This window comes from Cygnus olor, chromosome 21, assembly GCF_009769625.2.
Source record: "Cygnus olor isolate bCygOlo1 chromosome 21, bCygOlo1.pri.v2, whole genome shotgun sequence".
Classification (NCBI taxonomy): domain Eukaryota; kingdom Metazoa; phylum Chordata; class Aves; order Anseriformes; family Anatidae; genus Cygnus; species Cygnus olor.
In genome coordinates, this window is record NC_049189.1 from 508,066 (window position 1) to 522,964 (window position 14,899).

Here is a 14,899-nt window from a genome sequence, read left to right on the forward strand (position 1 = left end):
CTGCCTCACTACACTCAGGTGTCTCAATAGCAGAAATACTGAAGAATACAAAATCATTCTTTTTTGGTGCTAAAGGTAGATGGAAGGTGCACTGATGTCCCTTAAAAATAAAGAGACCCCCAAAAAACCCAAAGCCCCAACAACAGCCTGGCAGAAGTCCCAGAAGCACCAACATCATTACGTTTCTTTACCATACTTCAAGCAGCACCTGGAGATTCGGGACATACATAAACGAGGTGTGTTTATGGACTAAATCAGTCCCTGCTGAAAAGGGAAACACAACAGCAGGACAAGACATCCAAGCTGTACAAGCTACTACACAAAACTTTTATCAGCTCTCCTTCTAAAGCCTCCCTCGCTTTCCTCTGCTATTCTCACGCTTCTTGCATACCACTGCCCAGAATCTCTTACACACAGACTTCCTCAGCCAGATTTCACCCTACAAAATTAACTCATAGTAATTTCACATTTGGAATATTAACTTTTTCCTTTAACACCTCATCATTTTATGCCATTGAGCAGATGCCAGTTTCACGATAAAACTCCTGTGTAATTACGTACAACATTGAAATTTGCTGTGACCTGTAGCAAACAAAAGCGAATCTGTGCTGCAATCACGTTAGAAAGCCGACTAAGAACACAAACTAGTAGCTAAACATCCCTAGTGTTTTTAAAGCTTGATTATAGTCCTGGATGTGTCGAGTTCAACAATATACATGCTGTTAAATCAACTACTCGTGCAAGCGCAGCAGATGAGTTTACAAGATAAGCAGCGATGTGCAGGATAAACGTGAGCTGTCCTGTAATTATGAGCACCGCACGTTCGGTGAGCTGCTGGGAACTTCACTGTGCCACCGCGTTAGCCCAGCCGCACGGGGATGGCCGGCGGCACGCAGGAGGGTCAGGCAGCGCCGGGCACGCCGTCTCACGGCACCAGGCGAGGCCGTGGGCAGACACCGAGGGCCGGCAGGGCCGTGCCGGAGCAGAGCAGCGGCTGGACAGGAGCCGACCACGGCTCCACCACAGGACGCTTCCTCTGCCGGCTCCTCGCAGCCCTGCCTCCGGTGTCACGCATCACTCGACAGGGCTTCGTGGCCGTGACTTTCTCCCGATGTCCTGCGCACGTGCCTGTCACGCCATCGCGTCCCGCTGCCCGCCAAGTGTCCACGCACCTGGCGACCCGTGGGGCTACGAGCACACCAGCTCACGTGGGGCCAAGAACAGAAGCTGGCGGGGCCCCACCAGCACGGCGATCCGCCAGCAGGTCGCACTTGCATTCAGGTCTGCCATCCAGTTTAGCTGGTACCTGCTTAACATTCCCTATATTAATTTCATATCGTTTTCATTTCCATTCAAAATATTGCATTGCACTACATTCGATTCATTAAGAAGGCAAAGTATTTTGCATCACACGTTATTGCTTTTATCGGTCAAACGACACCCACAGTTGCATCTCATCAGCTTATTTTCCACAGGCACATTTTAATTGCCATTAACTGCGTAACTTCCCCTCACCTCCGTATCAGGCAAGTCCTACATCATTCGTTCATTCTGCAAGGCTGGCAGACCTACAGTTATTCAGCTCATTTTACTTTCTCCCACTGTCATCAGTTATCGGCATTAATAATCCAGAAAGTGCCTATGGATAGATCCCTTAAAAAGGTTTTGGTGTAAGTTACCAGAACTTGCTAGCTTTAAACCTTCCAACTCGCATCGTCAGTAGCCCGTACCTTTGTATTACTGCAGCAATGGAAGGTACTTCTCATCACCCTGTAATGTGACTGCATCTTGCGTATGCCCCCCCTTTCTGCATTTAATAATGACATTTCAAAAAAAAAAAAAAAAAAGGCCCAACACTGAAACAACTGTCACCTTCCCTGATGTTAGAGGGTCTAACATGGGGGCGTCTGCCTTTCTGCCAGAGGATCGTCCAGCAGCATGGTCAGAAACGCACACAATTCTGTAACGCGCAGTGAATGCTAAATCTGATCACCTCCGAAACAGGTCTGACCTCGAAAAATGATGGAACTGACCAACTAGCTATGAAGATTGAACGAGAAAGTGCATCACCCCAAATGATGCTCGCACACTTGCTTTAGAAGTCAGTTGCCTTTCCATCCAGTGGAATCATTCATGACAATCCTAAACCTGAAAATGGTTCTTCTGCGCTTATCTACTACAATTTTATTTCTTGGACTTTGAATATAGAGATGTACTACTTGGAAGTGCTTCTATTTCCAAATGGAGGATAGTCTACGCAGATAAAACGGCAAAGCTTGGCACAAAAGACAAGAATTTTCCCCCAGCTGCGCCCACTGGTGTTGGCAGACTTGGTCACCCCCGGACCTCCACTCCAGTGATTCAGCTTCCTTCTTCAGAAAGCGTTTTGCACCCGCAGATCGCCAACGTTGACTTTTCAGAGTTCAAATTCTTCCAAACATCACCTTGCTACTCTTGTTCCTCACAAACGCAATCCTTTCAACTAAAACATGTCAATCTTTAGGGAGGTGGAGCAAAAAAAAAAAAAGTTTGGGTTTGAAACAAATCCAACATTTCTAGTCAGCCTGATGTAGCCACCCTGCTACCATGTAGTCTTAGGATGAAGCTGGAGGAATATGAATCAACCCTATTCACATCTGAATTACAGAGCAACCATTAGATCCCAGAGGGAATAGTGTACATTTACTCAGGACTAAATTTTCCTCTGTAGTTTAAAAAAAAAAAAAAAAGGAATTTGCAATTTCACAATGCTTATTTGATTTTCCTGTGGAAATGCAAGCCAGATTTGTACCTGAACTTTCACCCTAGTATGATTTTCGCTATGGATGTGACTTATGACATTGTGATCTGGAAACCCACCCAGTGTCAATAAGAAGTGCTTTTGCAAGCAAAGCTGCACTTGCACAAGAAGGATTTGCCAGTAAAGCTCTATCGACATGATTTTTTTTTTTAGTGTAAAGCTGGCCGCAGCTCAAAAATGCCTCCCATGGCATGCACAGCTGATTTGGAAAATTACAATAAGGAAGCTATGTAGGCTGCCTTATTTCAGTGTAACGTATCTCGTTGTAATTCAGTATGAAAATCCAAAATTTAAGTTCCATTAGCAGTCTTCAAGATTACTCATTAGTGAGACAAAAATCATGTGAAATTAAGAAAGTACAACTATTATAAAGTTCATAGAAAGTTCCATATTAATTATACCACATAAACCCTTCGTAATTTTATGGGTTTGTTCATGCTCCTTGCACTTTATCCTCCCAGGGGATGCAACATGGGCCATAAAACTTTAAAGTGCACAACAGCAAATCACAGTGAGCCTCTGTTCCACCCCTGCTTTCCAAACATCTCCCCCCTTTTCTTTTTTTAACTGGTTCTTAAATTTTCTGTGATCCAGAAGGTGAATTTACTTCTCTAAACCATTTGACTACCACAGTTTATCAATATAACTTATAATTGGGGAATACAGAAATGTCTGAATGGGTGTTGATCAAATGCTGATTTGCAGACAGTTCTATTCGGGATATAAATATAAAGAATAAGCTCATAAAATCACAAATAGAAGTTTTATAAACTCATTTTTATGAAGTAATAACTTCAGTGTTAGCCATTTGCTAGACTACCTCACAGAAGAGGTAAAAGGTATCTAAGTGTTACCAACAGGTGTTTTTGTGTAAAACAAACAGTTAAAACTACACTGTCAGCATCAGCTACAGAAATGGAATGGGAGGCCATCAAGAGAATGAGAATAATACGAACATGAGTAAGAATATGCCATTTGGCTGCTTACAGCTTCTTAAGCGGCAGAACCAAGTAAACAGTGTTCAGAACTGGTACCCACACAAGCACAGCAAACACAGGCTACTTGAAGTCATCCAGTCCCCGACAAAACGCAGTACGAACCCACGCAGCTCCTCCTCAGAAGGAAAACAACAAACGCGAGCCTTATTTAAGAAAGTTCAGATGCGATTGTACCAAGGTCTGAAGCCAAGCATGAACTCCACTGTCCTTCCTCCCAAGCTGCATTTCTCATCCTAGTGGCTTTTCTGAAGCTCCTCCCCTTTACGGAAAACAAAACAAGCAAAACCCAAAAAAACACTGTTCTTCCAACAGCTTTTGAGTTTTCACTCGCTTTTCAAAAGATGATATGGGAAGAAAAAGACAAGAATAAGAGTTAAAATATCTGTATTTGTTCGAAAGAAATCAATGTAATTATTTTGCATGCTCCTACCCCACGTGCTGGTTGACACTGATATCCGCTGAGTCCCAGGGTGTGGGTGGACGTTTAAAGTCCCCTTCAGGTCCCACATTCAGTCTATATTCTTTTACTTGCTGATTTCTGGACACAGCCAAAACCAATAAATTCAGTCTGGCAGAATGAAATCTGAAGAATCGTCCCCAGTCAAGTATCTGCGGGACGGACATACTGCAGGGAATAGTTGAACTTTGCTCCTGGCAGTTTCAATCAGTAAACAAGCAGCAATATAGTCAAAATCAACAGCTTTTGGTCTGTTTTCTAGAAATATTTGGACGATTACATTTGCAGATCTCTTGGCAACAAAACCAGATTTCTAACTGTCCGTCAAGGCGATACAACCAAGTCCAGCCCTCCAGTGCCGCGGCGAGGCAGGGCTCCGCGGGGCTCCAGCGCTCGGCCCGGGCGCTTGCCAAGCAAAGGGACGTGCGGCCGCTGGATCGCCTCCGTTACGCTGCCCTCGCCGAGGACAGGCAGGCTCGGAGGAGGCCTGGGGGCTGAGGGGAGGGTGGAAGGAAAGGCACAACCAGTGAAACAGGGGCAAGAGAAGGGGAACGCGCGCACAGCAGCGCGTGTCCAGCTCCAACTGCTTCCTGCGGGGAAAACCAGGCACAACGAGGAAAACCAGAAAGGATTAGGAAGAAATAACACAAATGGTAGAGTATCAAGGACGAACAATGAAATAATTTTTCTCTAGTAAGTTATTGGATCTAACCCAGTTCCTTGGAATATTTTTGATAAATACTTTGATGCTATGACAAGCTCCGTGAACCGTTCTAAAACTGTAAGAAATACAATTACAGCTAAAAACCCGCCGCTGCATACTGTAGCCCTGGTTCTCCCCACAACAATGTACGCTTTGTAAGTCATTTTATCCTTTTCACATAGCAAAGTTCCTTGATGCTTTATAGCTGAATTCAATTTAAACAACATAGTTATATAAAACTGCAAATGGTGCGTTTTGGGGAAGAGTTGATGGCACAATCCTTAATGAAAGCCTCCGCTCTGATCGAGGAGGTCTGGCTTACACAATTAGCTATTTATTTCTTAGGCTGTACATTTATCACCAAGCTCAGCTTTGCTATTGCACTCAGAAGTGCATCTCCCTGAACCAACAGAAACGGCCACCTCTATTCCACAAGCTCCACCTTTTTTCCTCCCATGTCAGCCACAAGGGCAAGGGGTAAATCCCCCTGCTAAACGTACAAGACAAAGGAGAATTTGGTTAAACCCGGAAGGTACACAGACGTACCTTTATTTGGAAACCAAACTTTAGGAGTGTAAAAATGGTGCATCTACTTTATTTTTTTTCCTGCATTTCACGAACATGTTTATGCATGACTTTCAGAGTGTTGCTTTTAAACATGACAAGTACAACAGAACAGACAGACCAACACTTGCCGCAGCCAACAACTCGTTTGTTTGAGACCTGTCATCGATTCCTTCGTTCCCTGGTCTTCACTAAGATTACATCAGATTCAACTGCAATGAAACAATGAAGAAATGGGTATTTTTAATCAAGCCTAGCAAAAACAAACCACCAATTTTTAGTTTTTTAATGCTACGAACTTTCTGAATGTTACCACAAATTTTCCATGAGTCCCAAATTATCGGCTACAGTTAGTGAAATTAATTACTTTTGCTGTAGCAAACTGTCACTACACTGACTTCTACAGATAAGACAATAAAGGAGAGATGGTAAAATTGAAAAAAAAATTGCAAACCCCTCCAACTTCAATCAACTATAATACTGCATCAGAGCTGGCTTCTGGTTTCACAGTAATTAACATTTTGTCATTTATCCTTTTCAAATTTTGCAATTCTATTTCTATAAAAACCCATCTGTGACTCCACTTTCACAGCAGCAGAGCTACTCTGACTCTACACACTATGGCAGCACCATTCACGCATTTTTTTTAATTATTTATTTTAACTATGAACAGTTTCAGTCTTTGGGTTTGAAAAGGTATCTGGAGAGCTGGCAGGAAAAAAACAAAACCCTTCGGTCTGACAGCGTGACAAGAGCAGGAGGACGTCGAGCTCTCCGTGGCCGGCAGTGACGGGAGCACCCCAGTGCTGCCACTTAGCTCCTGCTCGCCCAGGGCAGGGACTGCTCCTCTGCGCACCCCGTGCTCCCTGGGGAAGTGGGAACCTTCAGCACTGCCCCAAAAGGAGGGGTTAATAGAGAAGCCAGCACCTCTAGGCGTTCCTGTTCTAAATCCTGCTGGGGTTAAAAGGCAGGTTAAATACAACACAGGGCCAAAGGGGTTCAGCAAGCTACAGAAGATGAAGACAAGACAAAGCGAGGGGAAAAAAAGTGGGAGAAAACATCTCAGCAAGGTGTGGAAGAGGGAAGCCGGGAAACACCGAAAACGCAAGAAGCTGCTGGAAGCACCGCGTTTTAATTAACGAGGCGCTGCCTTCCACAACGCACTCCACTAGCCTCATTTCACTCCGTGGAAGTTTTTTTCCCTGCAGATATATTTGGTTTATTGAAGCGGAGACAGAAGGGACACTAAAAAAGGAAGGTCACATTCCAGTTCCCTCTTTCTGAAGGCTGCCCGGGCAGAGAATTGGGATAGCTCTTCCCCCTTCCTTCTTCATCTCCTCCTTCAGTAACGCACACCCTTCCAAGCAGCTCTTGAAAAGACTGGAAGTTTGAGAAGAAGCTTTTAAAAATATCACTAAAGTTAGCGCCCAGTCTTGGTAAGTTCTGAAAACATCTGATTTAACCTTACTTTTACATAGCACTTCCACTGTTTCCTGATACAGCGAATTAATTCTAAGTTACAACATCTGTAAGAAACCTTCCCACGGCAGTAGTTAGGAAACACCACGCAAATAAGCCCCCTCCAAAAACTTGGAGTAAAAATGTTTGGGAAAACCACTGAAAATGACAGCTGTAGACTAGGATTAGAAAACTCCAGCTTTACACAAGACCCACACTTTACATCAAAAATCTTGCACATAAAACAGTTACAATGCCACTACTACTCAAAAAAAAAAAAAAAAAAAAGGCCTCAAACACACACACAGCTCCTGCTGCTTCAAAAAATGAAGGCAGCTTTCTGAAACCACGCTGCCGGTTCCCAGACCCTCTGTATGGGTTTATGACTTCAGTAAAAGGCCCTTGACAACAGAAATGCTGGTAAAATTTAAACGGCTGAAATTCGGCAAAAATTCTGAGATAAAAGAGTGCACTAACCTGAGAGTCAAACTCTGCTTCTTCACCGCGACAGTCAAACCTGACCGAGAAAGACAGCAGCACGGCCAGCGAGGCACAAAATCCACGATCCATCACGTTTATGGTGAGCCAAGACTCGTTTAAGGAAAAACGTTATGCAACGCTTCCACAGAGGGAAGTAAATAATCGCTGACAACAAAACTGAGAATGCTTTGTTTTCAAAAGGTACGTTTCCCAAACAGTTAAGTACTCAATAATATCTGAAGCTTAATTCCTTATTGTTCGTATCAACAAGGAAACCTGAACAGCTGCCAAAATCCCCATTTACTCCCCCCATATGCTTGGAGAAAAAACCACAGGTTTGTGGAAGGTGGGAACTTCCCCAGGCAAGCTACGGCAAAATGGCAGATCCAGCTAACTGCACAGCTAATGCCCTAAAACCTCGTGCTCCGCTATATTAAAAACTAAATAAATAACGAGAGCAACACGACCAAAACTTCCATAGGAAAATGGATGTTTAATTTTATAATCTTCAGTCTGGTGCCAATCGCAGCCAGCGAGTGGAGCGATAATTACCCGTGGTCGACCACGGCAATTTCAGACACGGGCACAAAGTTCTGCACAAGGGCACAAAATTCACCCACCGCAGCGCTGCCTTCCTCCTCCCCAAACGAGGCGGTCAGGGGAAGAGCCCCGGTTTAACACACGTGTCGGCAGTCAGCTCCAAGTAAGTGATGGACCAGACAGGCACCAAGAGGGCAGGATTTTGCACAGAAGCGCTAACACCCCGAGAAATCGCTCCACAGCAAACACCAGGCAGAAACGCCAAATCACCAGAGAAAATGACGATTCAGATCCCGCGTCTCAAGCATCCCGACCAAAACACTATCAGCACAAACCCAACGCCCATACTGCTTCTTCATCCTCCACGTGCACATTCACTCAAGCACGTTAAAACTCAAATCATCCTGGGACCATTGCAGGCATTCTTGTGGAAACACCTTTTTAGTTCTTCCAGCTCACATGGGAATGACTGGGAGAAATTCCACCTAACGACTTACCCGTTTATCGACCCAGCCTGAAGTAACAGACAGGAAATTCAACAACCGTCTACAAACTTAGCAGGCATAACAAATAAAAGGGACAGCTCCTGAGCCAGATGCACAGTTTGAGCACAAGGGCACTATTCTATTTTATCTTGAAGTTAATAGTTTCAGATATTGGTTGATTAGAATAAACAGAAATTTAAAAGAAGGTTCTCTCTCTCTTTGGGTTCTTCTCAATTCAAACTTTTTCTGCCCCCCGCTTTTTTCGAAGAGGACCACTTGCCCCGAGTCCAGAGCCCGTCACACCCGCTGAGATGGCATCTCCCAGGCTCGGTTCAGGTTCCCGTTTAAGTTCAGAGACACGGAACACAACGAGAACTGCAGAAGCCACAAAACCACTGCCGCAAGGAGCACGAGGAGCTTTCAGCCATTGGGGCCGATGCTGGCCTGCCCAAGGAGACCAAAGCAGGAACCCACCCGAGCCCCCCAAGACGTGGAGACCCCTCCTGCGTTAGGCGCGGAGGTCACAGGCTCCCTGCGAACTCGCACCTACAGAGGTTTTTCTGCTGCCAGCCCTACACCAGAGTTGCTGACTGGAGCGTGACAGGGAAACTCAAAGACCGACAAGGTCTGCAGAACAGGCTGTCGCAGTCCACAAGGCTCGTTTTTACTGTACCACGGTGGCCGGATCGAAACAGATTGCTCCCCAAACAAAAGCAGGGTTATTCCATACAACTAACCTGCAAGCTTTTTGTTTAGAATATTCAAAAAAACCATAAAGCAAATTACATCCTCTCCTCAAGCATCAGTATTACTGCTGACGCACTTGTCTTGACCCACGCTTTAACACCCTTCCCATTTAACGTTCTGGCTGGCAGAGTTTAAGTCCGAGGGATGAACGGCTCGTGCCCCGACACACCACGGAACTGGGTCACCCCACGGAGCTCTGCTCTGCGCGTACGACAGGGAAAGCGGGCGCTGCTGGGGAGCTGGCCTGTGGAAGGCTCCTCGCTCCTGTGTCCTACGCCGGTCCAGAGAAGGGACCCAGCTGTTAGTTAGCTAAGTCAAACACCTGGCCCCAACAGCAGCCTTGGCACGTTTAAATGCTGCCCATAAGGGTCCCTTTGCCAGCAGCTCGCACACAGCACTGCGTTAGAGGAGCAAATGAGGTCCCAATGCTTCAAGAAACAAAAAAACTTCAGCAGAGTACCAAAAATGAATTATCCCTAAGGAACACAATAAAAGTTGCATTAAATAACAAGCGTAAAGGTCAAATTACCTTTCAAGTCAAGGAGTGCTCATCTGCAGGACTCCAAAGCCATGGCTTCATCTGCATATGACTGAATATACAACAGCTGTGCTTTACATAGAAAAAGTCATTGCGCATTAGCACAGAAAGCCCAAAATAAAGAGAAATCAAACCTGGGTGTGCTTTTGGTGGCAACTAAAATTTCACAGTTAACTACGAAGTTAAGATAGAAACTAATTCGTTTCTCATTTCCACCAGATTTATCCAGTTGGCATTTCACTACTTCAGCGGAGTTAATCATTTTTCTCAACGTAAATGAGGAAAGAATGAAGCCCAGGGCTCTCCAGACCACAGGAAAGATAGAACTAATGAATCTGGAAGCACCAAGAAGATTAATAAAAGATGAAGCTGACAACATGCTCATAACCACCACTACTATTTAAAACCTGTATTTCTGTACAGCACTGAAGTTTCATCGTGCTGGACAGAGTACATGCAAAAACCAAACCCAAGGCGGTCACGGCATGCGATCCACAGCTCCTCCATTAGAAAAAGCAGACCAAAAAAGGAAATCCCAAAAATACTTTGAGTGAAAATTCATAGAAAGAGGCGGAGCCATAACTCCTATCCTGAGAAGGGGATTCCTGGTAAAAAGCGCAGACGGGTTGGAAGCAGGCAAATAAACGCTTGCTCCAGCGGGTGACAACAGCCCCGCGCCGGCGTCACCGCGGTACTGGCACGGCCGGCACTCACCTGCCTCCTGACGGCCCGGGGGCTGCGGGGGGCCGGGTGCCCAGCGCCGCGCAGCGGGACCCGGCCCGCGGGCCCGGGGCAGCCCCGGGAGCCCCCCCAGGGCAGCGACGGGAGGCCTGCGGGCGGCCAAGGGGCCCGGCCGGGGCGGCCCTGCCTCGGGTTAAAAAAAAAAAAAACGGGGGGAAGGAGGCGCAGCCCCGGGGGAGCGGCCCCGCCGCCGCCCGAGCCCCCGGGGCCCGGCACCCCCGTGCCGCCCGCCGGGCCCCGCCGCCTGCCCCCGAGCGCCGCGGCCCGGCACCGGCGGAGCAGCGCTACCCCCTCGCGGGCGGCAGCGCCGAGCGCCGGCCCCGGCCCCGCTCCGCGCCGCCGCCAACTTTCGGCCCGAGTTGGGCGCTGCGGCTCCCGCGGACGCTCGGGGCGGCCCCGCCGGGTCGGGCGAGCCGTGCCCGCCGCCACGGCCCCCGCTCACCTCGGCGCGCCGCCGCCGGCCGGGCCGGGGCCTGTGGGGCCGCCCCTCGGGGGCCGAGCCCGGCCCGGCTCTGCCCGGCCGCGGAGGCCCCGGGCGCGAGGGGACCGCGGCGGAGGCGCCCGGCTCGTGACCGGCGCGCGCCCGCGGGGCACGTGCGCGGCCGGCGGGAGGGAAGAAGGCGGGAGGGGGGGGGCAGGCGGCGGGCACGGCGCGCACCGGAGGCGGCGCGGGCAGGCCCGGCCCGGCCCGGCCCGGCCCGGCGCGGCGCGACCCCGAGCGGCGGCGGCGGCCCGGAGCGCCGCGCCCTGCGCCGCCCGCCCCGCGCCGGCCGGGCCGCGGCAGCCTCCATGTTGGCGGCGGCGGGCACGTGCCGGCGGGCGGCGGGAGGCGTGCCCGGCCCGGCCCGGCTCGGCTCGGCCCGGCCGCCACGCGGCCTGCCCGGCCCGCCGCACATGGCCGCCCGCCGCCGCCCGCCGCCGCCCGGCCCCGCGGGGGCGCCCGCTGCCGCCCGAGCCGTGGCTGCGCGGCGGGGGCCGCGGCGGGGGGCGGCGCGGGAGGCCCGGCGGCGGGCGGGCGGGCCGGGCGGCGGGCGGCCCGGCGGCGCTCTCACCTTCCGGCTTGTTCTCGGCAGCCATTTCCCCTCCGCGCGCCACATCCTCCTCCGCCTCCTCGCCGCCGGGACCCAGGCGCGCGCCGCCGCCTCCTCCCGCCGCCGCCGCCGCCGCCGCCGCCGGGCCGGGCCCCCCGCGCGCACGGCGCCCAGCCCGCGCCGCCCATTGGGGGAGCCGGCGCGCTGACAGCCGCGGCGGCCAATGGCGGCGGCCGGGGGGCGGGCGGGCGGAGGGGCCGGGCGCGAGCGACGGCGCGGCCCGCCAATGGGCGCGCGGCAGCGCCTCAGTGACACGCGCCGCAGCCACTCGCCGGCCGCGCCGGCGGAACGAGGGGGGCGGGGCGCGGCGCGTGACCGACGGCCGCGGCGGCCACTCGCGGAGCGGCCCCGCGCGAGCGACGGCCGCCGGAGCCAACCGCGGCGCGCGGGGAGCGGGGCCCGGCGGCTGACGCACGGCCCCGCGGGCGCCGGCGGCCAACGAGCAGCGGCCGCCGCCGGAGTGGCGGCGCGCGGGGCCAATGGGGCGCGAGCCGGGCGGCGGAGGGCCCCGCGGCCCCGGCGCCGCCCATTGGCTGCGGGCGGCCCGGGGGCGCCGCCCCCCCGCGGCCCGCAACCCTAAACAAAGGCGCGGATTGGCGCGGCGGGCGGCGGCTCCGCCAATCCCCGCCCAGCCCCGCCCCGCCCCGCCCTCGGGAGGCGCCCCCGAGGCCGGCCGGGGGCCGCGGCCCCTCCCCGGGCCGGCACCGGGCGGGCGGGCGGGCGGGGGGGGCCGGGGCCGCGGCATGGGAGCGGCCGCCCCGTCCTCCCGGAGCAGCGCGGGCCGCGCCGTGCCGCTGGCGAGGCAGCGCCGCCCCCGTCCCCCGGCGGAGCGGGGCCGGGCTCCCCTCGGCTCCTCCGCCCTCACGGCCCCCCGCAGGGCAGGCCGGCGGCCCGCCGTACCGGAGAGCCCGGCCGCTGCCGGGCCTCGCGGGGCGCTGCCGGGCACGGCCCAGCCCCGGGGGCGCGGCCCAGCGCCGGGCCGAGAGCTGCGGACCGTGCCGCGTCCTGAAGGCGGAGCGGGGCCGACCCGGACGAGCAGCACCGGCCCCGCCGTGCCCGCAGCCCGGCCCGGCCGAACGCACCGAGGGGCCGAGGCTCGACCAAAACGAGGGATTTTTAACTTTTAAATCGGAAGCTAAAAGCTGAGGCGTCTGCGGAGCAGGCGAAGCACCCTCGGACGCCCCAGGCTCAGGGGTTTTCAGGAGCTGCGCAGCGTTTGCGATCAGCGCGTGGTAGCTGCTGCCCACCTGCACCTCTCCGCCCGTTCTGCTCACGCTGCCTGCCCTGCTACCGTCGTCCTCGAAGCTGCTGGGAGGGGAGCGCACGCCGCCCAGCAGTCTGTCCCCAGCTTTAAAATTACCGACAGAAAGCAGCACTAAGCTATCTCAGGAACGGCAGCGGCAACCTCTGTTTCTCTGGGAGCCTCCCAGCAGCGAGGGTTCCGCCAGACTGCTCCGCAGAGCGGGAGCGCTGCAGCCAAAGCGGGGCGCTCTGCTCCCACCAAGAGCCTGCCGGAGGGAACCCCCTCGCCCGGGGACGTGCAACGAGTTAAGGCATCACCCGAGGGGGTCAGGCTGGGGGGTCTGTAAGTCACACAGCTCTCGGGTATCCCCAGGCCCATTGCCCCCTTTCTACACAACAACCGTTATCACGGTGCTAAGGATGTCAAGAAGGCACCCGGGGCAAGAAACGTTTGCAAGCTTTGTCAGACCGTGTAATCACGGCCACAGCAGTCATGTCACTGGGCTCCACCTATCTCACAACTGTGCAGTTAACACGGGGACAAGAAAACAAGATGCCCCAGCTGCAGACTGCTGTGCAGGTTTTGGGAAGCAGAGAGGGCAATGAGAGGCAGCGAGCCCTTAAACACAAATCAGTGCCTTGGTGATCTTGCACGAGAAGCGTAAGGGTGTAAGATCCACGCAGAAAAGCATCATCAAGTAAAAAGTGGAAGCGTGGCACGTGCCACGGGCAGAGTCTTTACATACCAGCTCCAGTGCTCCGTGCCTGCAGTCAGCTCCAGAAGCAGGACACTATCTCCCACGACACGGAGCGCACTCACGCAGAAGCCAGCCCATGAAGTGTGGGGACAGGCGCAGCTGACCAGCATCTCAGGGAAGGCGGCTGGTCCCCGTGCAACGCGCTGTCCTGCCGGCCGAGAGCAGGACTGCAGGTAATTCACGAGGCTCGTGGCCTCGCGAGCTCCAGGGCTGGGTCCATCAGCTTCTGCAGCCCTGCAGCAGAGGTGCAGCAGTGTTGTTCGGCTCAACCTTGTGCTGTTGGCCCGCTGCTCTTCTTTTGTGCTGAGGGATTTCCACAGACCTGCGTACAGTTCTCTGAAGTGATCTGCTGCCTCGGGGTCCCCATGAACAAAACACACAGCCCAGCTGCCGTCCTGAGCTCGCTGCAAGGTAAGCCTCACTTCAGGAACGTAATGGTCAAGAGATCAACGCTTAGCCTACCTTCTTAGAATTGGATGTCAAGGAGCTTTTGCTGTAAAGAGTCTCCCAAGAAACAAAGTAAATTGTTCTGTCCTTTTAAAAATGGAAAGTGCTTTGGAAGAGTGATATATTATTTGCCTGGCTGAGTTCTCTCTCCATCTCCGTCAAAGCTTGAAGAGTACTGGCACTTCTGCCTTCTCAAGCAGAGCTCAGTGGAACTGGACCACATCTAATGCCTGCACAATGCAAATGAAGATTGAAACGGTTGTTTCCTTTGATGTGACTAAATGCTCAAAAGGGATATTTTCCCTTAGATTCTCATGAGAGTGGAACTTGTTTAAAAAGACCTGTTGGTTTTCTGTTTTTGTCAAGGACTGAAGCCATTCCTGAGCTAAGGCAGAAGATGAGTGTCGTAGGATGGGTCTCTTCTAAGACAGAAGAAAGGAAAATTCCTTTTTCATATTTTCAGCAACTGTTAATCTCATGGAGCGTGAAAGGCACATTGATACAAAGGCTCTGGAATGGCACGCTCGCCCCTGACAGCCCAGTATACTTCGTACTAGCAATGCACACAAATATTAATGCATTGATAGGATCAGCTAGAGTAATTGTTTCCATGTTCGAGATATCCTGGCAGGATACAGTTGCCAGGTTGGCAAAGAGCTATCATTTTCTTGAGTTCTAGGCAATGTCTCTCTCCTTGGATATTCTTCTGAGGTGTTACACATGCTCGGCAGAGATGGGAGGTAGTTATACAGTTGGTGCTCCTCACAGTTTGCGTTAGGACAAAAAAAGGAATATCGGATTAAAGTAGGTACCCCTCTACAGTTAAGAGAGCTTCCTGATGCAAGTATCA

The 14,899-nt window shown here is 52.4% G+C and overlaps 1 protein-coding gene across 7 annotated transcripts in view; it reads right to left on the reverse strand.

The window, feature by feature from the left end:
• CAMTA1 (calmodulin binding transcription activator 1) overlaps positions 1-14,899 on the reverse strand; it is a 375,445-nt gene that overhangs the window by 345,470 nt on the left and 15,076 nt on the right. For 2 of the 7 annotated variants that reach the window (XM_040533949.1, XM_040533943.1), the window contains exon 1: positions 11,564-11,707. The exons of the other annotated variants lie outside the window; for them this stretch is intronic. In XM_040533949.1, the coding sequence (XP_040389883.1) occupies positions 11,564-11,588 (25 nt within the window). In that variant the 5' untranslated portion in view covers positions 11,589-11,707. Of the gene's footprint in view, positions 1-11,563; positions 11,708-14,899 lie in introns of those variants that run through there. 7 annotated transcript variants of the gene reach the window in all.